Here is a 22,325-nt window from a genome sequence, read left to right as displayed (position 1 = left end):
CCGAGCCGGTTTGTTTACCTGCTGCTTTCGCAGGTTCGGCAGATCGTGGCTCCCACTGGCAGTGGTTCGCTGCTGCAGGCCAATGGGAGCTGCTGGAAGCAGCGTGGGCCAAGGGACGTACTGGCCGCTGCTTCCAGCAGCTCCCATTGGCCTGGAGCAGCAAACCGCGGCCAGTAGGAGCTGCGATCGGCCAAACCTGCGGATGTGGCAGGTAAACAAACCGGACCAGCCCGCCAGGGGTTTTCCCTACACAAGCGGCGTCCCAAGTTTGGGAAACACTGCTCTAAACACTAGACGCCTTGTCCCAAATTTTCAATTGCTCTTGTCTACTGGTGCAAAACAGCTGTAAACCAGACATAAGGCCATTGTAGGATTCCCATGTGTAGCAAATGTGGCCAGGACAAAAGTAGTTAAAAGGCATAGACAGGGTGCTGTGGAAACCAGTTGATTCCCAGCTGCCAGAATAGCCCATAGGACCTATTGTCCAACAGCTGGCCTCAGGAAGAGATTGGGAGGGCCTAGAGGTAGCTTAAAGCCTTACTTCCCCAACTTCTGGTCAGGTCAGACAAAGCACAGGACCTGATCCACTGCCTCCCACGGGTATTGGCCACAGCTGTAATGATCTTCTCGATGCACACACTGTATGAATTATTAGAAAAACTTACCATTGTCATCATATAGCTTATGCAGCATTAAATCCAAAGCAGACAACTGAGGGACATTTTATTTAAATCACCCACATCCCAGACTCTGATTAGAAATAACCAAAAGATCCTTATTTAATACTGCACACTGCTCTAATCAGAATTCATACTCGTGTTCCAAATAAAGTCTCCAAATCCCATAAGACAAATTTCTTTAAGCTCCTGGGGAGGAGAATATAAACATCTTGACCAACAACAAATATTTAGGGCTATGAGCATTAAGGGCCTTCAAATGTTGCTGCAAAAATAAACAATGGCCTTTACTGTTATTCTTTGAATAATATTTTTTTTCTTAAAAACAACATATTTGGATGGGGACACTCAGGCAGTCCCCTTCCTTCCCCCCCCACCCCACTTTATCCCTTCTCATTACAGAGGCCCCTCATCAGGATGAACCATCCATCTGGCTAAGAAGGGCTGCTTGCAGCTGCATCTAGAGCCAGCCAACTGTACTCCTGGGTCAGTTGGAGGGGTTTGCTTGAGTGCAATGCTAGGTGTGTGCAACATTTCTAACCTCTGCAACCCAAAGAGCGAGAGGCTGAGCCCAACACCCAAACTCAAATTCCAGATGAGCTGCCAAGTAGAGGGTTGGCGCGCTAACAAACATTCAATCCCTGCAGACAATCCGGGACACAATAGCCCTTTTAGTTAAGGATTTTTTCCCCTACACATTTGGGACCAAGGCCTTTTGTTGTTAATACACATTCATAAAACACACTAACTTTTTGTAGTTTACTGCAATAAAAGAAGAATTTGATATGGCATATTTAAATCCACAGGACAGGATGTCCTGCAGCTATGAGATGAGTGAAGAATGCGTCCTGATCTCAAGACATGTTTGCCACACATCATTACACTGGCAGAGTAAAAAATTGCCTAAAACTTTGTACAACTGTTTTTTTTTTGGTTGCTTGGTTGTTGTGGCAAGTTTGAAATGAATTAACATCTGGCCACATATTGAATTCAATGGGAGATTACCCTGAGTAAAGTCTGCAGGAATTGGCTTATTAATTTTAAGGAATTTAGTAGCTAGAAATTACTTTTCTTTTATAAGTATTTGGGGAAAAGTAAAATCTTTGAAGTAACAAGTAACTGAAAATCCCACAATATTGGTGCCATAATAATAGCACCATCCAGAGAGTGCAAAGTCCAGCTCAGGACAAGTCTGCTTTTACACTCAGGTTTGTATCTCCAGTTTTCTCTACCTTTGAGGCACTCTGTCATCTCACTATTTTTAAATTGAGGAGGACAGACAGGACTCCCCTCAGAGCCCATAGGACAGTGGCGGATTTAGAGTTAATGGGGCCCTGTGCACAGCTTCATTTTTGCCCCCCACCCCAGGACACAGTCAAGAAAAAGAACATTCTCTCTTATTCCCCGCCCCCATTTTTCATTCTTTTTTTCTTCATCTTCCTCCTATATTATAAGTAATGGGAAGTAAATGAAAATAAAGTGAGGTACCTTGATTGGGGCAGGGAATTGGGGTGCAGGAGGAGGTGCGGGGGGTGGGTTCTGGGAGGAAGTTTGGGTGCGGGGTGCAGGCTCTGGGCTGGAGCAGGGGGTTGGAGGGCAGGAGGGGGCAGCGGGGGCGGCACTTACCTCAGGCAGCACGGTTCCCAAAGCAACGGGCACACACACCCCGTCCGGCAGCGGCTTCTAAGCGGGGGGGACCGGGGCGTCTTACAGGCACCTCCCCCGCAGCTCCCATTGGCTGCAGTTCCCAGCCAATGGGAGCTGCAGAGTCGGCACTCGGGGTGGGGGCAGCATGCAGAGACACCCCCTCACCCTCCAGGGGCTGCAGGGACATGCTGGCCATTTCCAGGAGTGAAGCAGCACGGAGGGAGGGAGGCAGAGTGGGCAGGGAGCTGCCTTAACCCTGCTGCTGGCACGTCTCTGCACACCCCTTGGGGAGAGAAGGGCAGTGGGTTTCTGTGTGCTGCCCGGGGTGAGGGCAGCGCACAGAGCTGCTTCCTGCCCCGCCAGGGGCGCGCAGAGACGTGCCAGCAGCAGGCTGCTTCCAGGAGTGGCATGGGGCCACCGGCCATGGAATTCAGGCATCCTGCCTGCCTGAGCCCTACTGCACCGCCAGTCGGGACTTGGGGACAGGATGTCAGATATTTGTCCTGCGTTTTGGGTGCTCCCTTGTTGTTGGGGGCCCCGTGCCAGCACACGGTTTGTTTCATGGTAAATCTGCTCCTGCTATAGGAGCTACTATTATGTAAAGTGAGGCATTAATTCATGAGGATCTAACCAGCACTGGTGGGTCTGATTCTGATCACTTCCAATAGGGTAAATCAGAAGTAAATCCACTGAATTCAAGGATGAGAGGGTGAGATTCTGTGTCCTGCAATGTGCAGGAGGTCAGACTCAATACTCATGATTGTCTCTTCTGACCTTAAAGTCTATGAGTCTATGAGAATTCAGTGTCATGAAAATGGTGTAAAACTGGTGAAATCAGGCCCTCTGTCCATGCAGACCTGAGGATGAGATGGATCTTTTTTCCTAATTGGCCCTGTAATGTATTTGGTGCTTTATAACAAATCAGCTTAGGGCTTTTTAATACCAATGAGTTGTAGATTACACTATCTTCTTGTTTCATTCCCCCAGTTTAGCAAGCTTTTTCAATGCGTAGAATATCAATTTTTAAATCCCCACAAGAATCTTTAACTTTCCCAGCTAGACTCCCTTATTCTTTCATAGATATTTTATCAGTTATAATTTCTGCTCATTCCTTTAACTAACTAAGCAGAATGTTATGCAATAACTGAGTTATCCTGACAAGCGCATTACTGAATAAGCATATGAAAATATCTGAACTCTTACCAGGGGTAATGATGACAGAGTTAGCTTCCTTTATCATTTCAATGGCTTGGTCAATTCCAACTTCGGTGTGTGTTCCAACAATTTCCATAGGTTTCCCTCCACCCGTAGAAGATGTACCAAATCCACCCAAAATCACATTTGGCAAAGACCTATTCATGGCCTAAGTGGGAAGACATGAAATGAGTGCATTGGTCAAAAGCAATAGTTCTGATTACATTCAGAGTACCCCAAAATAAACAGTGCATTTGATGGGAATCCTCATGTTGTTTGTTTGGAAAGGCAAGCTGCATTATTGTTCAGCTCATTAAAGTGTACTTCAACAAGACTCCGAAGACGATGCAGCAATGGTTCAATAGTTCAATATTCTATTTGGAAAGCTACAGTATCCCACTTGGCATATAACCCATACATTTTGAACAAAGGTTTTCAGATGTGCCTTTGAGAAATTCTTATGTTTTTCAGTTATATTCTAACCATTTTTCTTTTCACAAAGCCACTCTAACATTTTTCTCTATGGAAACAAAGGCACTGATTTGTTTAAAGAACTTCTCCCCTCTTGCTCATTATAAAACAGCATGTTTCCTCAAAACCAGTCATGGGGTGAGATTTTTCATTGCAGATTCTTTGGTCCTTGTCAAAATGCTGACTGACAGTACTGGGCTTACAAAGCAAACCATACTACTTCTTATTTCATTTTTTAAAGTAAGGTTAGATGACGGATTGACAATGCTAGAGACTGTTTATTCAGAGAACATGTACAGTGCAGGCAACAGCAGTGCAAGCTTCCCCATACTACAATCCCACCAATCTGACCTGGAAGGGTCACATCTAACAGTGAGAGTAATTCAGCATCCAGGCCAATACGAGTGCCAGTCAGTGCCAGTTGTGGTCGTGGTTTCTGAGATCTCTAGGAACTGGAGTGAGATCACCAATTGCTCTTTGCATCTAAACACTATGTGTACCACATCCTAATTCTAAAGGCCCACCAAATAGTCATCAGACATGCAATAACTTTTGATTATTGATGACCAGTTTGAACTGGATTTAAACTGGCAATTGATCTGTTGGGCCAGCCAGTCTTCTACAGTTTCTCTTTTTAAGAAGTTCCCACAGTAGAAGCTCCAGACTTGTTTCACCAAAGTCAGCATGTTAGCCCAAGTACATGGGTTGCCATCTTACCACACACATGATGTAAGAGAGAATTGCTCCAGAGGACCCAATCAAGGCACCAACAATTGTCATCAGGTTGTTATCAAGAAGGAATCCTTCTGCACACAAGGCCCATCCAGAATAGCTGTTCAATACAGTGATGACCACAGGCATATCTGCACCACCGATAGCTGCGGTAAGTGTGACTCCCTGCAATTTAATACACACCATGCAAAGAAAAACTGAAGGAAACTCACGTTTAAAGAATGCCATTATTACTAACCTGTTGATTAAAAAACAAACCAAACAAACCATCCAATACCCGAGAACAAGAACTTGGCTATTTCATGATTATCTGTTATACATAATGGGTCTGATTCTGTGAGGAGCTGAGCACTCTGAATTCTCATTTACACAAAAGGAGCTGAACCCACTCAGCATCTCACAGGATTGGACACTTACTCTCTTTCCAAAACGTCTTTCCAAAACCAGATCATATTTATAGCAGTGGTTTAGAGTATAGGATTACATATACATCTGACTAGACAAACAATAGCTTGTTTTACTGAACTGCCCTTAGCTAAAATGTTTTGGATCCTTGCACTATGGTTTGTGGGATCCTGCAGTGATTTGTTATGGAATTTCTATAGGGCACCATAAATATTTTGCATACTGCTTTGAGGAGTGCTCGCAATTACACCAAATTTTTCAGTTGATGTGCAGATCTGTATTTTTCTGGCATTCAGCAGAAGCTGCAGATGAATGCAAGAACTTTATATTTCCTCTGTGTGCATTAAATGGATTCAGAGAGTGCGTTCTTGTGTGCTTACCATGATTGAGGAAAGTCCTGAAACACCAAGAAGACAGGCCATGCCGGTAGTGTAGCTTGGGTCCAGCATAAACAGCCCCATACCACCCACTGATGCTGCCAGCAACCCGCCATTCAAGTAATGGCGACCAGGTAGAAGGAGCGGCGCTGAGTTCAGTAAACCTGGAATCAAACACTAAGGTGTTAACGCTTCAGCCATTTTAGGATATAAACATTTTTAATGTTAAAGTACAGGGACCCCAAAGAAGCTATCAGCGCAAGTACAGAATCAGAAGCCCAAAGATGCTGGTTCCACAGTGGATCAATTTATCTAAAGGAAAGTTTGGCCCATTGGAGACACAAGGCAGAGGAACGGTTGTTTGGAGCTCCCTACTTCCCAGCAGCTCCTCTTCAACTCTCAGCTCCCAGGAGCTGGTCTTTTTCCACATATGAGTGTACAGCCTTTGGGTAACCCTCCAGCCATATTGGCTATCCTGTCTCTGTCATTGAGGGGTCTGCCCGGTCCACAGTCTTTGAAGATGGGGGTTCCTCTCAATTATCAGTTTTCTGGGAGAGCAGTTCACATGCACCGAACCCTGGTTTTCAGCTCCCTGGCTAGCAACACAGTTTCCCATTTCAGCTGTGAGCCAAGGAAGCATGTTTGGCCCTAAATGTCAGCCAAGAGAGCTCCTGCCATCAGACTGCTTCCCCAAACAACCACATCAGGATTTTTCATACTCAGTGATTCCCTTGACATCATTCCTATCATTATCTGAAATGGGATGCGGCAGACAGCACCAGAGCAGCTTCCCACGTAGTAGGATCACTCTGCCAGTGCTAATGGGGACCAAATACTTGTCTGGAACAAGAAGCCTCAGTGACTATTTATCCTTGAAAACTATTTTGGACTGAATAGGACCCACAGCATTTGGTCTTGATGTCATTATTTCAATAGTTACTGGTCATGCTACTACTGCAGATGCACCTTTTTGGACTTGAATTGTACCACATCAGCACTTTTATTCAAACTCATATTTTTACACGTATATCTTGTCTCTCTTTAGTATGCCATGCACCATGAAATGGTTTGTCTATTTTTCACAAGAGTTAAATTACTGAGCAATTTGATTAGTTTTTAAGGCCGTAATACTCGCACTTCACTCTGGAGTAGCTTTTCATTGCCATATTGGAACTAAGAAAATAATGGGTACAGATATAGTCTACAGGAGCTCTTACCAGATTTTCTATGACCCCTATTTGTCCTCCTCAGGACTTCAGTCCTTGCTACATCTGAGGGAGTGTAAACAAGCACTCATTCTCCCTCTGGAAATTTACACAAGAGGATTTGTTGGAAGCTGTCACCAATAACAATCTAATATAATCTTTTGGCCACCTAATCCCACCAAACTTGTCAAAATAACTCTGCTGTAAAAGGATGTGATTTTGAAAAGGACCTGAAAGTTAGCTACCCAATTCCCACTGAAAGTAGCACCTCACTCCCACAGAAACCTTTGGAAATCCCATCCTAAATTATTTAACGTGACATAGACCAAAGAAGAAAGTACCTTGCAGTTTTCCATAAGCCACTAATGAACCGCTGAAGGTTACACCCCCAATGTAGGTGCCCAAATATGCCACAGTTTTGAGAACACTGGCAGAAGGGTGAACATCGAGGTGTGGATATTCAATCATATACTCAGCAATACATGTAAGAACCGCTGCCAAACCAACCAGACTGTGAAATGCAGCTACAAGCTGTGGAAGGTCAGAGATTTCAATCCGTTTCGCAACTGTGAGACCTGTAAAATGAAATGATTTAGATCCAAGATTAAAGAATTGTATTGTATTTCATCTTCTCTTGAAGTATAAACAGGCAGTTAAGCAACAGAGGACTGTTTTCTTTCTTATGTTGTTTTTCTTTTTGTGCAATACAATAGAAACATAATAGTTGTAGGAAATTATAACCTAATTTAAATCTCCTCCAAAAGTATATTGCAAGAACATTCTGAGACAACAGACTATAAGAAACAGAGCCAGATTGGGGCTTTGAAGCCACAACCTTTTCCTTGGGGAGGGGGTACTGCGGGTGCATCAGTCACATCTCCCAGATATATTCTGCCCACAGGGAGCAGGCAATCAAAATGCCCCTGGAGGCTCTAAGAGAGCACATTGTGTTCTCATTCACAAGCTGGGAATGCTCTTTCCCACCATTCCTGCTGTCAGGCCTCCAACTCCCATGTTCCTTGGAGATTAGAACTCCCGAAGTTCTATTCCTTCTGGGCTGAAATGTGGAACAGAGCAGGGCTGGATTTCTACCCTGCCACAAGGGTCAGCATACCCTGTTATAAGGATCCTATGTGGCTACACAGGTATGGCCACCACTGAAGATTAGTAAACCCTTTGCCAGACCAAGGATCTGGCATTACAGTTCTAGTAGTCCTGACTACAGACCAATTGTGATACAGGAACATACTTGCTAATCCTTTTGCCCTCACCCTATTAATTATATTATTATTATTATTATCATCAAAACTATTAGCAATAAGAACTTTTGGGAGAGGCATAAGTAATGAATAGGAGGATTTTAAATTTTCCTGATTGTGCTCTCCACTGCTTTTTGGAATTACATGGAGGGAAATTTCAACTGAAAAACATTCACTGCAGGGTTGTCTGTAGAGACTTTCAGGATTCCAAACAAGGCACGAAAGGTAATCTATGAGGCTCTGGAAAAATGGGAACCTTAAAGGAACCTCTGGGAAATAGTCATCATTAACCCTATAATGACAGCCACCATTTTGAGCTATGGTTACTATTTCCTTTGATTGTAACTTGCCAGCAAGTGCATATTCAGGTCAAATACTTCCTAGAAATAAAAAGTATCTTTTAAGCTTAAGCCATGTGACTGAATTTAAAAACAATTTATAAGCTTTGTACATATCTGCTTCACCATCTTAAGTTCTCCTCTTAGTCAAGATTGCCACCTTTAGGCATTAATTCACTTTCCAAATGTATTTTCTCATCCTATTATAAATAAAGAATTATTAATTGGTTAATAAACCACGAATGAATGTGGTATGAAGCCAGGCTACATGAATTGTACAATGTGTTGTACATACCTATTGTACCACCCATTGCCATGGCAGCAGACATCTGAGCGAGTACTTCTGGTGATGGGTTCAGTGCTCCTAGTGTAGCTGCTACACCACCAGCCACCCCAATCATACCTAGGGCATTGCCAAGTCTAGAAGTGTTCTGACTAGACAATCCTGCCAGTGCACCAACACAGCAAAGACCTGAGCCCAAATATATCATCTGTAAAACAATGCAAAAGTTAATACATAGTGCACAGTATTACTGCACATCTGTCTTCTCTCCTGGTAGAGGATAAGGGTTCTGCAAAACCTCCCGGATCCCCAGCTACAGTAGGGGGAGGGGAAGTTTCAATGCCAAGAGTTTATGGTTTAAGATATGAAAGATTTCTTCTTTGCATATTAGTGGAGCAGTCTCGTTTATTCAGCCCCAGGTGCTGAAACTTCCCTAAGTTGTCTCCTTTCGATTCTCCATTCCTGTATTTCTCAGTCACACCACTCTGCAAACATTGCAGCGGTGACACTGACTAAACTTCTCAAATACACAGCCTTAATCCCCAGTGACATATATTTGAGTACATATTTTTGGTTATTTCCATAACCATTGCACTACTATTTTCTTGCATTAGTCGTCATTGCCCTGCCATCGTGACTCATCTTCAAGAGTGTATGTGTGTGGTTTCTTACTACTCTCTCCCTAGAGTAACAAACTAACAACACATTAGTTCAAGCTTAAAGTAATTTAGTATAATTATCTTTGCTAGATTTACCATCTTTTACTTTGGATGTGTTTTTAAATGGTTTTAATCAGCAGTTTCTTTGTGTGGGGAAGAAACACATTTTATCAAATCAGTCCTTTAAACTGCATTTTAAAGATTGTAATGCTATGAGATCATTCCCATTGATTTTTCTGTTACTTTGATTCTTAAGTGTTTTGATTCACAAAATGTTCTTGAATCCCTACATGATGATGCATTTATAAATAACATGTGGTGTTCTTTCTCGTGTTTGAAAGACACATGGTGATTTTATTTCACAGCACAAAAGCTCAATGTTACTTTTCCCCCACCTGCATTACTGAATCCATTGATAATCATGAATCTAAACCAATGTGACAATGTCAAAAAGAATATAGGCTGCATACCCACCATTCTCTAATCACCTAGTAACCAATGAAGCTAAGACATTCCATATCCCCCTCATAAAAGCCCAGAAAGGCCATCACAAGACCCTTTGCTTGCTGTACTTTTCAAGAACTGTTTAAAGGGACTTTTCAAAAATGGAAATCCAGAGAGCTAAATGTGGCAGAAGTAGAGCTGACCTGTAACAGTGTTATGAATACTGAGGTGTAACAATTTTATGAACATCGTATGTGACTGGGTCAAGGAGGGCAAGTTGTTGTATAGGGTTGTAAGATTTTCCTCTATGAAAGTGTTGATCTAACTTACATTGTGCTGTGGGAAGAACCAGCAGGGAAGGAACACAATGGCTTCCCAGAGAAGAAAACCCATGCACACACTTGAAAGACAATAGGCAAAATTATCAGCTTCAAGGACCAGGCATCATGTCTCCAAAGAAGATGCAAGCTTGTTGTGCCAGGCTTGGAACATGGAGATCAAACAGTTAAAGGCCTTCCGGGGTTAGGGGGGATGACAAGGGGAGGAGGAATGCTTGACAGAAGCTAAGTAGACAGTATGACAGAGAGAGGGACTTGTGGAGGGAATCTAAAGAAATTGGGCCTTCCCCAGATCCAGAGAATGGTAAGCCTTAGGAGGAAAACTTGATATGCGTGCAGTCTGTTTTATTAATTGTTATTATTTAGACATGTATTCCCTGAAATGCTTTTGTTCTAAATAAATCATACTTTGCTTTAAGGAGGCTGCTTGATAACTGAATACCACTGTTAATGTCTTGGCAGGAACAGAATTGCAGGGTCTGGCATAAGTCAGACCTGCTCAGGTAAATCATAGTTAATACCATGGGACTGCAACCTGGGGCCCGATCTGAGATGGGACAATCGTGTGATTCCTCTTCAAGAGACAGGCAATGGCATGAGGTCTAGAGAAGGTGTGCTTGGAGAGACCAGGAGGGGTCAGTTCGCCCAGTAATTATGACAATGAGATCCTCTACAAAAGACACATACCCAAAATGCTCTTTCCAAGCTGGGAAGAAACAAAAGAGCAGTCAAAAATGGGATTCTCATAAATGGAGGGTGGGATGCTCTGCAATACTGTGATTGGTTGCTTTCTGCACTAGCTATGGGTTGCTTCAAGCCATTCTGATTTGTCAGCATAGTGCCCAGATATCTATACAAGGGAGGAGAGGCAGGGAGAAAATACTGAGAGTAAATATTTCTAAAGGCCATTTACCCTAGTAAGCGTAGCCAACAGGGGCACTTGCAAGCATGTCAAAGAAGGGTACAGAACTATGTCGACTAAACAATGCTTTGTTTGTACAAAATGCTTTTCTGGGATTCAGGGATGATTAGCTTTAAAGAGACCTTTTCCACCAAACAACTGCTGAAGCATTGCAAACGGACCGGTTTGCCATTCATCTAAATCAATAGCCAAAGCTGACAACCACCTGTCATAGATTATTTTTTGCAGGTTGATACTATAAATGTGACTACATAATATCATAATTAGGATCCAGGCAACAGGCTAGAAGGACTAGGACTAAAATAGTTCTAATGGTGTCAGTTTGGGCTGCAGGTTTGCAGCTCTATTAGAAAGTACCAGATAATTCTCCTTCTAGAATCCTATCCGTAACCCCTACATACATCCTACTTTTTCAAATACATTACTATTTGGGAAACACCTAATGGCCACATTTTATATTGGTGTAACTGGGTACAGTTCCTCTGACTTCTATTGAGTGTTCCCCATTTACGCCAGCAGAGAATTTGGCCCAATGTCTTTCTAACTATTGGAGTGGTCCTTGTGGTGTTAGGTCCAAATCCAGGAAGCATACACTGAGCTACTGATTTATGTGTATCTAGAAAATAAGCTATCAACATGCACTACTGTTTCCAGTTCTTCTTCTGCTCTGTAGCTCAGCAAGATATTTACTAGATATTACATTTTTACTATCAGCACTCTTTGGTGTATTATTTCCTGGAGCCAATTGTACTGTTTAATTCCTTTAACTGAAGTATCAGGTATCCTAGACTATTAGTTTAGTAAAGCTTCAAAGAATGGGGTCCCAATGAAAAACTATCCCTGATACAGCTGTTTGGGAAATAAGCTCTATTACTTTGCCTAGTGACTGCTAAATGACCTTCTAATAAATTTCAGGATATTTATCAGCTTTCATTTCCTGAAACGGTTTTGTTTAAAGTACTTCAAAGAATTAATGAAAATTGACACCTCAGTTTTTGCAGATTTTTGGTGATGATCACCTTTGTGGGTAGAGGGAAGTCCTCAGGGTTAGTAAGAGAGGACCAGTTCAATTCTGTTAGGGGTTCTAATTACTATCAGGCCATTTGCTTCACAAAATACTTTCTTTCAGTGTCTTCACTGCTTGCTGCTTAGACTATCTCAGAAACAAAATGATGACTCAGCTTCTGTTGTCTGTTTTTAGAATAACAGCTAAGAATTTGGAGATGAATTAGAATCATAGGGTTAGAAGGGACCGCAAGGGTCATCTAGTCTAACCCCCTGTCAAGATGCAGGATTTGTTGTGTTTAAGCCATCCAAGACAGCTGGTTAGCCAGCCTCCTTTGAAAACCTCCAGTGAAGGAGCTTCAACAACCTCCCTAGGCAGTCTGTTCCATTCTCCTACTGTTATTACAGTTAGGAAGTTTTCCCCGAGGTTCAATTTAAATCTGCTATGCTGTAGTTTGAACCCATTGCCTCTTGTTCTGCCCTCTGTGGCAAAAGAGAACAACTTTTCTCCATCTTTTTTATGGCAGCCTTTCAAATATTTGAAGACCACTATCATATCCCCCTCAATCTCCTCTTTTCCAAACTGAACATACCCAGTTACTTCAGCCTTTGCTCATATGGTTTGCATTCCACCCCTTTGATCAACTTTGTCACTCACTTCTGGATCCTTTCCAGTTTCTCTACATCCTTTCTACACATTGCTGACCAAAATTGGACACAGTACTTCAACTGATGCCTAGCCAGTACCAGTAGAGGGGTACCATCACCTCCCGTGACTTGCGTGCTATGCCTCTGTTAATGCAACTTAAAATAGCATTTGCTCTTTTTGCAACAGCACCCAATTGCTGACTCGTGTTGAGCACCACAACTCCCAATACTTCTCAGCAGTGCTGGTGCCAAGCCGGTTATCTCCCATTCTATATTTGATTTTTCTTCCCTAAGTGTAGCACCTCACATTTGTCTTTGTTGAGTTTCATTCTGTTGTCTATAGCCCAGTTCTCCAATTTATCAAGATCTCTTTGAATTTTAGCTCTATCCTCCAAAGTATTGGCAACTCCCCCAGCTTTGTGTCATATGCAAACCTGATCAGTATGCTCCCTATACCTACATCCAGGTCATTAATAAAGATGTTAGAAAAAAATGTGTATGTGTGAGTTTTAAAAAAAAAGTTTGTTGAAATAGTAAATCTTTTAAGAAACTTAATTCAACTGCACAAGCAGAACAGCATTGTCTATCCTTGGGATAGAGACCTTATATACCTTTATGCCTATAAACTACCATGCATTCTCAAGGTGCTCAACAAATAATAAATAATAATCATTTTAAAAAAGAGAACAGGAGGGTTTCCTTCAAAAGCAGAAAGAACCAGGGAGGAGGAATAGCTCAGTGGTTTGAGCATTGGCCTGCTAAACCCAGCATTGTGAGTTCAATTCTTGAGGGGGCTACTTAGGGATCTGGGGCAAAAATTGGTCCTACTAGTGGAGGCATGGGCTGGACTCAATGACCTCTCAAGGTCCCTTCCAGTTCTAGGAGATAGGTATATCTCCAATTATTAATTAATTTAACCTGTTCAAAGAGTTTACAGAAATGCTGTCTTCCAAATCTTTCCAGGACAGCACGATGAACCTCTCAACCAATGCAGAAACACTACTGTCATGCCAAGGCAAGTAACTGATTCTGTGGGGTCCCCGCAAGTACATATATTCTTTAGGTCACCAGTTTTGCTCACTCCAGTTGATAGTTGATTGAAGAATTTCTTCTTGCAAAGAGCTACATCTAAAGATCCTGTTCTACACAACAAGAGCACATTCTGAGGTTTGTTATAGAGGAGGTAGTTATGCTTTGTGTTGCTAGGATGCTAGGAAAGGATGTAAAGTGCAGTCTGAGATCTTTGTGACTATTTAAAAGCGATTCAGAAAAGCCAGTATTGAACAGTATTACATCTACCACTGTCCACTTCAGAAATTCCATGCTGTATTTCAACAAACTTGTTTTTTAAACTCACACATGCACAATTTTTTCCCTGCAAGGTGACAAAGTAATTTGACTGTATTTCACCTTGCTTAAGAAACTCATGAAAGGACAAATAGACCATCATGGAATGGAAATGCAGAGCCAAATTCTGCGGTCTTTTATTGAATAAAATGAGTTTTGCTCGAATAAGGACGGTGGGATACAGAAAGGCTATAAAACTGTTTTCTCCTCACTTTTAGTGGTGGACAGATTACTAGGAAACCAGAGATTCCGTAATCCAGTGAAAAGGGATGGAGAATATTTGCCCATGTAAGTCAATAGTTTGGCCAATACTAAAAATTAGGGGATCAATTCTGCAAATACTGAGCCAAGTACCTATTACTGTGAATAGTCCCTTACTATATATACTGGTAACTATTAAGGCCAGCAGTAAGTATTTGCAGAATCAGGCCCTTAATTTATTTAGCTTTGCTAGCACAACTGAGCCTAGCTGCTTAGATTGCTAACCTGATAACTGAGCAAAATAAATCTGAATGTTGCCTGACCTGTTCAATGTTATATCCACTGGCAAGAGAGGCACCATATCCTCCAACAAACACTGCTCCAGGGAGGAGATAGAGATAATTATATTCCGGTGGGTCTGTAGGTCGTTTGAACATATCCAGCATTCGTTGTGTAATTAAGAAACCGCCTGTTGGGAAATATACGTTTGAACTGTAAAAATAAGAACACAGGAGTTCTTGCATGTACATTCCTATAAATAAAAAAAACACTCCTTTACAGTAGGTGAGGGTTACCTCTGTATTATGTTTGCATTCTGCAAACTATTTTGGTTGCAAATTTATTTCAAATGTGGTTAGCAAACTACCTTCTCTTCTGTCCCTTGCAGAACTAGGATATTCAGTTCTGTTACCCAACTGCTGTGTTTTTTTAATACGGTTTTTCAGCATCAAATTTACTGCTCTAAAGGCCAAATCATCCCACCTCCCTCTTTCCTCTGAGGTCACATTGGATGTAGCGCGACTACTGTAATCCTACAGTGCAAAGGGAAGTGGAGAGGATTCTGGGAGGCCATGCATGGGACCTACACACCCTGCACACTACAAAGCGGAACTCCACAATGCAGACTTGCTTAGGGGCAGGCCTTGAAGGGACTGGTGGGCCTGGGAGTATGAGAATTCATTGGCTATTCCACAGACCTGCAGAGTTAGTAAAACGAGCAGCAAAGAATACTGCAATCTTAAGACTGCAATAGAAGTCATGAACCAGCTCTTCTGCTGCTTGGAGGGAAGGGAAATTCCTTCCCCTGCAGCGCTGGCATGAATGCCCAACCCTGTTACACAGGCTGTACGGCTGGTACAAGGTTTGCCTGTTAGTGGTCAGACGGAGAACAGGGCATTTAAAGGCAATTATTGGGTAGAGAAAGCTCTTTAAACAGAGGACAGACAGCATGGCAAGACAAGAATGAACCTTATTCAGGGCCGGCTCCAGGCACCAGCCGACCAAGCACGTGCTTGGGGCGGCACCTTGGGGCAGGGCGGCGCTTGGTTTGGTTTTTTTGTTTTTGGGGGTTTGGTTTTTTTTGTTTTGGGGTTTTTTTTTGGTTTGGCGGGGCAGCACTGGAGGGTTTTGTTTGTTTTTGTTTTGGCCGGGCGGCACTCGGGGAGCAGGGGGGAGCATGGGTGGCGCAGCACTCGGGGTGGGGTGGGGGCTTCGGGCGGCATAGAGGCTTCGGGCGGTGCGGTGCTGGGGGGGGCGGGAGCTTGGGGGCACGGTGCTCAGGGGCGGGGGCTTCAGGTGGGGTGGCGCTCAGGGGGGCGGGGGCTTCGGGTGGCACGGCGCTTGGGGGTTGGGGCGGCACAGCACAGTGCTAAGGGGGGCGGGGGCTTCAGCAGCGCAGCGCTCGGGGGAGGCGGGGGTTTCCATGGCACGGCGCTTGCAGGGGGGGTGTTACGGCAGAGCGGCGCTCTTTTTTTTTGCTTGGGGCAGCAAAAAAGTTAGAGCTGGCCCTGACCTTATTCACTGGAGGAGGAACTATCTGACATAGAGAAAGCAAGAGAGAGAGAGAAAGAGAGACAGATAACCATGGAATTTGATTCAATGTCCTAGAGAAAGTAATCCTCTGGTGTCATGAATTCACTCCTGGGGCAGGAACATGCAAGGAGCCTTCCCTCAACCATATGCCCCTGAACCTGGACTGGGTTGGCTCAGCATTGCAACTCCTAACAGATTCAGGATCCTAAATATCATATTCAATAGGATTTAGGCACTGAGGAGCCAAAATCCCACTGACAGTCTGTGAGGCTCTTACGTACCTAAATTACTTTTGAAAATGAGATTTGGGCTCCTTTAATCAGTTAGGCATTGCAACGTTGCGTGAATCAGGCCACTTATTTAGGTACAGGTTTCAGAGTGGTAGCCGTGTTAGTCTGTATCAGCAAAAAGAATGAGCATAAGCTTTCGTGGGCTATTACTCAACAAAAAAACAGACTTCAATGAGAAATTGCAGAACTGGAATTAATTTGCAAAATGGACATCATTAAATTAGGCTTGAATAAAGACTGGGAGTGGATGAGTCATTACACAAACTAAAAACTATCTCCCCATGCTAATTTTCCCCCTACTGTTACTCACACCTTCTTGTCAACTGTTTGAAATGGGCCATCCTGATTATCACTACAAAAGGTTTTCTTTCTCCTGCTGATAATAGCCCACCTTAATTGATTAGTCTCATTAGAGTTGGTATGGCAACCCCCATTTTTTCATGTCCTCTGTGTATATATATCTTCCTATTGTATTTTTCACTGCATGCATCCGATGAAGTGGGCTTTAGCCCACAAAAGCTTATGCTCAAATAAATTTGTTAGTTTCTAAGGTGCCACGAGTACTCCTGTTCTTTTTATTTAAGTACCTTATTATTGTCTTAGGTGCATAACTTTAGTCACACTGAATACTAGAAATACCTACAGTGTTGCGGTTGAGGAGGGAAATGGGTAAAATGTGATAGTGTTTACCCTTTACTGTGTTCTCTTAGAGCAGAGGCTTTACAGGGTAGCTACTTATTTCTGCTACAGAAAATGTTACTCCTAACATAAGCTTCCACATAGGCATTTACTATTAGAAAATCAAGTTAATCTATTTAAGGTTGCGTGCAACAAATCCATGGGAATTAAAATACCACTAGAGCCAAATTTTCAAAGGGATCTTCTCCTGGCCTCCAACTTTGCTTACAGTAGAATCCAGTTTATCAGTTTGTCTATTTCCTTGTCCATTAAAATTCAGACACAAAAATGCCAACAGACAAAATCTCTGGCCTGTAAAACGTTCAGTTTCAACAAATTATAATTTAATTCAACAAGGACTCAGTCCAGATTCTAAATCTGCACATGCAGTGTTGGGCATGCCCATTTTGGCAAATGTGAACAGCATGTGTGTGTGCACATAGGGTAGTTAAATGTCTCACAATCCAGTGTCAGAGTGTAAATGAAGGTTTTTAGTGTGTGAAAACTTGCAAGTACAAACTTAGAAGCCATTTTAATCATTCTTGGAAAATACAGCCCAGAGAATTTCATCAAACAGAAGAATGACCTCTGCACTACAGGTTGCAAGATTCAGGAGAGTCTAGTGGGATTTGCTGAAGGATTTTGAATGTATGTTTGTTGTAGCTTATTGGTTACAGTCCAGAATCTGCACAAGTTTGCCACAAGAGGTTAACAGCTGGCATTTCGCAGAGCACAGAAATGTCATGCACCAATGTACAGAAACATGTACTATTTCCTATAAAGTCAGCAAACACAGGTATTCATCATAAGATATAGAGGAAAACGTTGCTTACCTGCAATATTGACAGAAGAAACAAATGCAGCTAGTAAGGCTAGTGTTTGAGGCAAGCTAGAAGGAAGGTAAGAGCCACCCATTAAAACCAAACCTCCAACAGCAGTAAGACCTAAAGAAAACAGAATAAATCAACACTTGATGACAAAATACATACAAAGAATTCATAACTAATTGATCAGCTGCAGAAAGGAAGGAACCAGCCAGAAACTGCAGCCGGTAGGGGCAGAAGCAGCCAAAGCAGGGACTTCCCGCAATCCACAGAACTTTCTATGGTCTTGACTGGACTTTCTGCGCTCGGTGCTGGTTGGCTGTTTGCTCCCACCCTCTCCCAATTCTCCCTCGCAGTCTCTTCACCTCAACTTCTCCCCACACCTGCCTCTTGCCCCCTCACCTTTCTATCCATTTAGCTCATCACCTAACTACCCCCCTCCCAGTGATTAACAACCGGTTCCCTCCTCCTCACCCCCCGAGGGGGGTCGTGCCCCCCCCCGCCCCGGGGGGTTGTGCCCCATCCAACCCCCGACGTTCCTTGACGCCATCCCCCCGGGACCCCTGCCCCATCCACCCCCCTTCCCTGTCCCCTGACTGCCCTCCAACACCCCATCCAATCCCTCCTCTCATTCCTTATGGCCCCCCAGAACCCCTGCCCCCATTCAATCCCCCTGTTCCCTGCCCTCTGACCGCCCTGACCCCTATCCACCAAGACCCCTCTCCACCCATCCTCGAACTCCCCTGCCCTCTTCCAACACCCCCTCCCTGCTCCCTGCCCTCCTACCGCGCTGGAGGCCAAGCCGGGGGTGCTGCCAGCCGGAGTCAGGGCCAGAGCCAGGCTGGGACTGGGCTGTGCCGCCAGGACCGGAGCCGGGCCACACCACTGGGACCGGAGCCGGGGCTGGGGCACGCCGCCTGGCCGGGACCGAAGCCGGGGCCGGGACGCGCCACCCAGCCAGGGCACCTGGCTGGGGCCGGGCCGAGCTGGGCTGCACCGCCGGGGCCAGAGCCGGGCCACGGCACCAGGCCGGGACCGAAGCCAGAGTCGGGGCCGGGGCGCGCCACCCGACCGGGGCCAGGGAGCTGGGCTGCGCCACCCCTCCCCGGAGCCCTCCTCACTCCCCCGCCCCCCCACTCACCTGCGCAAAGCTGCCCTTCTCAGCGCTCCCAGGCTTCCTGCGTTCAGGGGAGGAGGCAGAGGTGAGCTGGGGCCGGGGGCGGGGCGGGGAGCTGCTGGAGCTTTACAGGTTGTTAAATTCAAAAGCCCTTTTCGAACTTGGGACCACGTGGGACAACCGGTTCTAAAAGGGCTTCTAAATTTAACAACCGGTTCCCTCGAACCGGTGGGAACTGGCTCCAGCTCACCACTGCCCTCTCCCCCAACGATTATGTCACTAACATGATGTTTGCTGCCATCACACTGTTCACTCTGCTTGTATGTTCTAGCCCTTTCCGCACCCAGTGTCTGTCTGGTCTATTGAGACTGTAAACTCTTTGGGGCAGGGACTGTCTGCTACACTGTGTTTGAACAGTGCCCAGCATAGTGGGGCCCGACCTAAAATAACCTAAAAGCCATGATTAATAAATAATTTCAGCAAAGTATTATTACCACATGAAATCCATCACATTTAGATAGTATTGCATCTCACTTCTTCCGGAAGCTGAGTGAGGACACATTTCGATATTCTTAGCTGTGGTCTAGGTTCCAAGAAATTCAGTTTTTACCCAGCTATGAAGGTACAGCACACTACTTGTAAGATCACTACTATTCATCATTCACACCGTGCAGGGTGTGTGCTGGGTGCTTTGCAGGCATGTAGGAATACACACTCTCGCTATAGACAAGGGGCTAGACTGTGCCTTGAACCCACAGGGCCATTTGGGGGGAAGTAGGGAGTGGCTGATGGAAACTAGGGGTTGTGCCTTCCTTCCCAGGTGTGTAGGAGGAGGGTCCCAATTGGATAAGGCAGCATGCTCCCCTCTCAGTACCCTGCTAGAGCCTCTCCCTGCTATAGTAGGTCACTACACTGCTGAAAACTGCACTATAGAAGAGGGAGTCATGGCTTGGGTGCCTAGAGAGCCATGTAGGGTATATACCCTAGGGCTCAGGCATGTCTTTACTCACAGAAACAGTGCCTCACCATCTACATGGCTATTTGTACCTGTGCTGTGGGATGCGTGTGTGGCATGTGATAGTTACTCTATACTTTGATGTAAGGAGGATGCAGTGTAGACCTACCCTGTAAGAGAAGAGTCTCTATGCTTCCTCCCCACCAAGTGTAGGGATTACAGTAGTACCAGACTCCTTGTGTTCTCCCCTCCGCACCCCCCAGCTATAAAAGGGCCAGGTACAAGCTGGCCCCTACACAGATCAAAGCGAGACAAAGGATGGGGAAAGGAATAGAGCCTACAATGTGCCTCATACAGTGATGCTAGGCATACCCACTTTTTGTAATTGCCATGATTTGTGTGACATTCTTCCCCATCCTATCATCCCTCACACAGATATTTGTATCTGTTATATCAATAGATTGGCTTTATCTTCAAAAGGGATGATTCTCATTCAGCCCTTGGGCTGTGTGATTCTAGAGAGTTCTCCGTGGGGAACTTCACTGGAGAGAGAAGTAAAAACTAAAGCTGGAACTGCCTAGAGCACTGAGAAAGGATTTGAGAGGCAGGAACTCCTGACTTCCAATCCCAGTTATAACAATAACTCACTCTCTGGCCTTGGGTAAGTCACTTACCCCCTTTGTGTCTCAGTTTCCCCATCTGTATAAGTGTCCCAGCAGAGATTTTGACCCTAAATCTCTCATAACAAAACACACAAGAGAAGAAAGGAGCGCACTTACCAGAAATCGCATTTGTTACTGACATGAGGGGTGAATGCAGGGCTGGTGTGACACCCCAGACAGTATGATAGCCAACGATTCCAGCGAGACCGAATGTGGTCACCATTTGAGTAAAAGCAGCATTAGGAGAAATAAGCCCCAATTCTAAAACACCTGTCAAGCCTAAAAAGAAAAGCACATGCTCAGAAGAATAAAAAAGGCACTTTTCTTTATTAGTTGTAAAATAAAAACAGAGCAAGATCCCAACCCTGTTCCAATGAAGCTTTGACATCAATGGGAGCAGGAGAAGGCTTCTAGACATGCTTATATATGCAGAACTTTTACTCCTTGTTTCTGCCGGAACTAAACCTTGCCTAGAGTAGAACTCAGCTCACCAATTTATCTGTTCCAGCCTTAGGATCCAGAGCTGGAGATGCCAACAATAAAAATCTCTGAAATGCAAAATACTTAGCTTGAGCAAAGCACAGCAGAATAGTTGATCAAAAAAAGCAAAATGAAAAATGGCATTGATTCTCCAATGACGTCTCACAACCTTCAATGATCTAGTAGGAGAACAGGCCACAGTGTAGCAGCTGTATATTATTGAAACAAGCAGACCACACAAACATTTCAACAATATTCCACTGGTAGAAACTCTATTGATCTCCTTCAGTACAATATTGGTCTTCTTGGCCATACAAACTCAAATTTCAAAAATTGTTTTTCCTCTAAGAAAAGAATGCACCATCGTGAGAGATCCATGGCTGAAATTATAGATATATATAATATATATATGTTTACTGTGGGCCAGTTTCTGCCCCATTGCATAGCACTTTACTACTTACACACTCCCAGTACAATCAATTGGACCACCCTCTGAGCAGAGCAGTACTCGTGAGGAAGGGTGACAGAATCTGGCTCTTAGTGGGGAAGTATCAATTTTTGAAGTGCTAACCAGCCTGAGAAGGCTTTATTGAAGTATTTAAACTTGCATTTGGCAGCATTAATCAAAGAAAACAGATCTCCAGAGTGGGATTATAAAGTGATTATACTCCAAGGCCAGTATTCAGTAATGAAGTTATCTACAAGCTGATTACCCAGTGATGGCAAAACCACTGGGATGAGGCCGTGTGGGAGGTTTTTTTGGGTCCCACACAGGGATGGAATTAGGGAAAATTTGCTAAATGAAAGCAAGTTCTGAGATCTTCCTCCACCCCCATCCCCTTTAAAATCAATTTTCTCCACTGCCAGAAAATCCTGTTCCTTGGACTAATGGCTACTCCTTTCGTTGCTCGTTTATCTGGCACAAGATTTCAGAAGGTGAACAGCCCTCACAAAGGTGTGTTCAAATGTCTTGTCATCACTTACATTAAAGATTATTTTTATATTAATTCTACCCTTGTTCTTTTTAAAGAAACTTAATAAAGACAGAATAATGCAATGCTGTTTATGAGTGAAAACATTACTAGCTACAATCAAAACCTTGTTATCTGGTTTATTTTCCACTTTAACACAGTATTTTTCAAAGTATAATAACCAGAGCACTGGCCATGACATTTGGGAATATATAGTGCATTAAAAGCCTGATCCGAAACTCTTTGAAGCTAGAGTCATTAATATCAATGGGCTATGGATCTGGCCCATACACGATATCATATTGTCTCTTTATTATATATGCAGTTACTAGCAGGGAAAGTTTCTTGGTTATGCAAAGTATGGAATGATTTAACATAGAACAT

The 22,325-nt window shown here is 43.9% G+C and overlaps 1 protein-coding gene across 1 annotated transcript in view; it reads right to left on the bottom strand.

Annotated features, from left to right (window-relative positions):
- Window positions 1–22,325, bottom strand: part of LOC120373969 (NAD(P) transhydrogenase, mitochondrial-like) — a 72,006-nt gene that overhangs the window by 8,840 nt on the left and 40,841 nt on the right. Inside the window, exons 11-18 of the mRNA XM_039493083.1 lie at window positions 20,608–20,769; window positions 17,766–17,876; window positions 14,476–14,621; window positions 8,601–8,796; window positions 7,050–7,283; window positions 5,507–5,667; window positions 4,707–4,886; window positions 3,528–3,687 (exon numbers count right to left, since the gene is read on the bottom strand). Coding sequence (XP_039349017.1) covers window positions 3,528–3,687; window positions 4,707–4,886; window positions 5,507–5,667; window positions 7,050–7,283; window positions 8,601–8,796; window positions 14,476–14,621; window positions 17,766–17,876; window positions 20,608–20,769 — 1,350 coding nt within the window. The remainder of the gene's footprint in view (window positions 1–3,527; window positions 3,688–4,706; window positions 4,887–5,506; window positions 5,668–7,049; window positions 7,284–8,600; window positions 8,797–14,475; window positions 14,622–17,765; window positions 17,877–20,607; window positions 20,770–22,325) is intronic.

The sequence above is a fragment of the Mauremys reevesii genome, linkage group 10 (genome assembly GCF_016161935.1).
Source record: "Mauremys reevesii isolate NIE-2019 linkage group 10, ASM1616193v1, whole genome shotgun sequence".
NCBI classification, from domain to species: Eukaryota; Metazoa; Chordata; order Testudines; family Geoemydidae; genus Mauremys; species Mauremys reevesii.
Note: the sequence above shows the minus strand (reverse complement) of the source record. Positions and strands in the feature narration are given on the sequence as shown.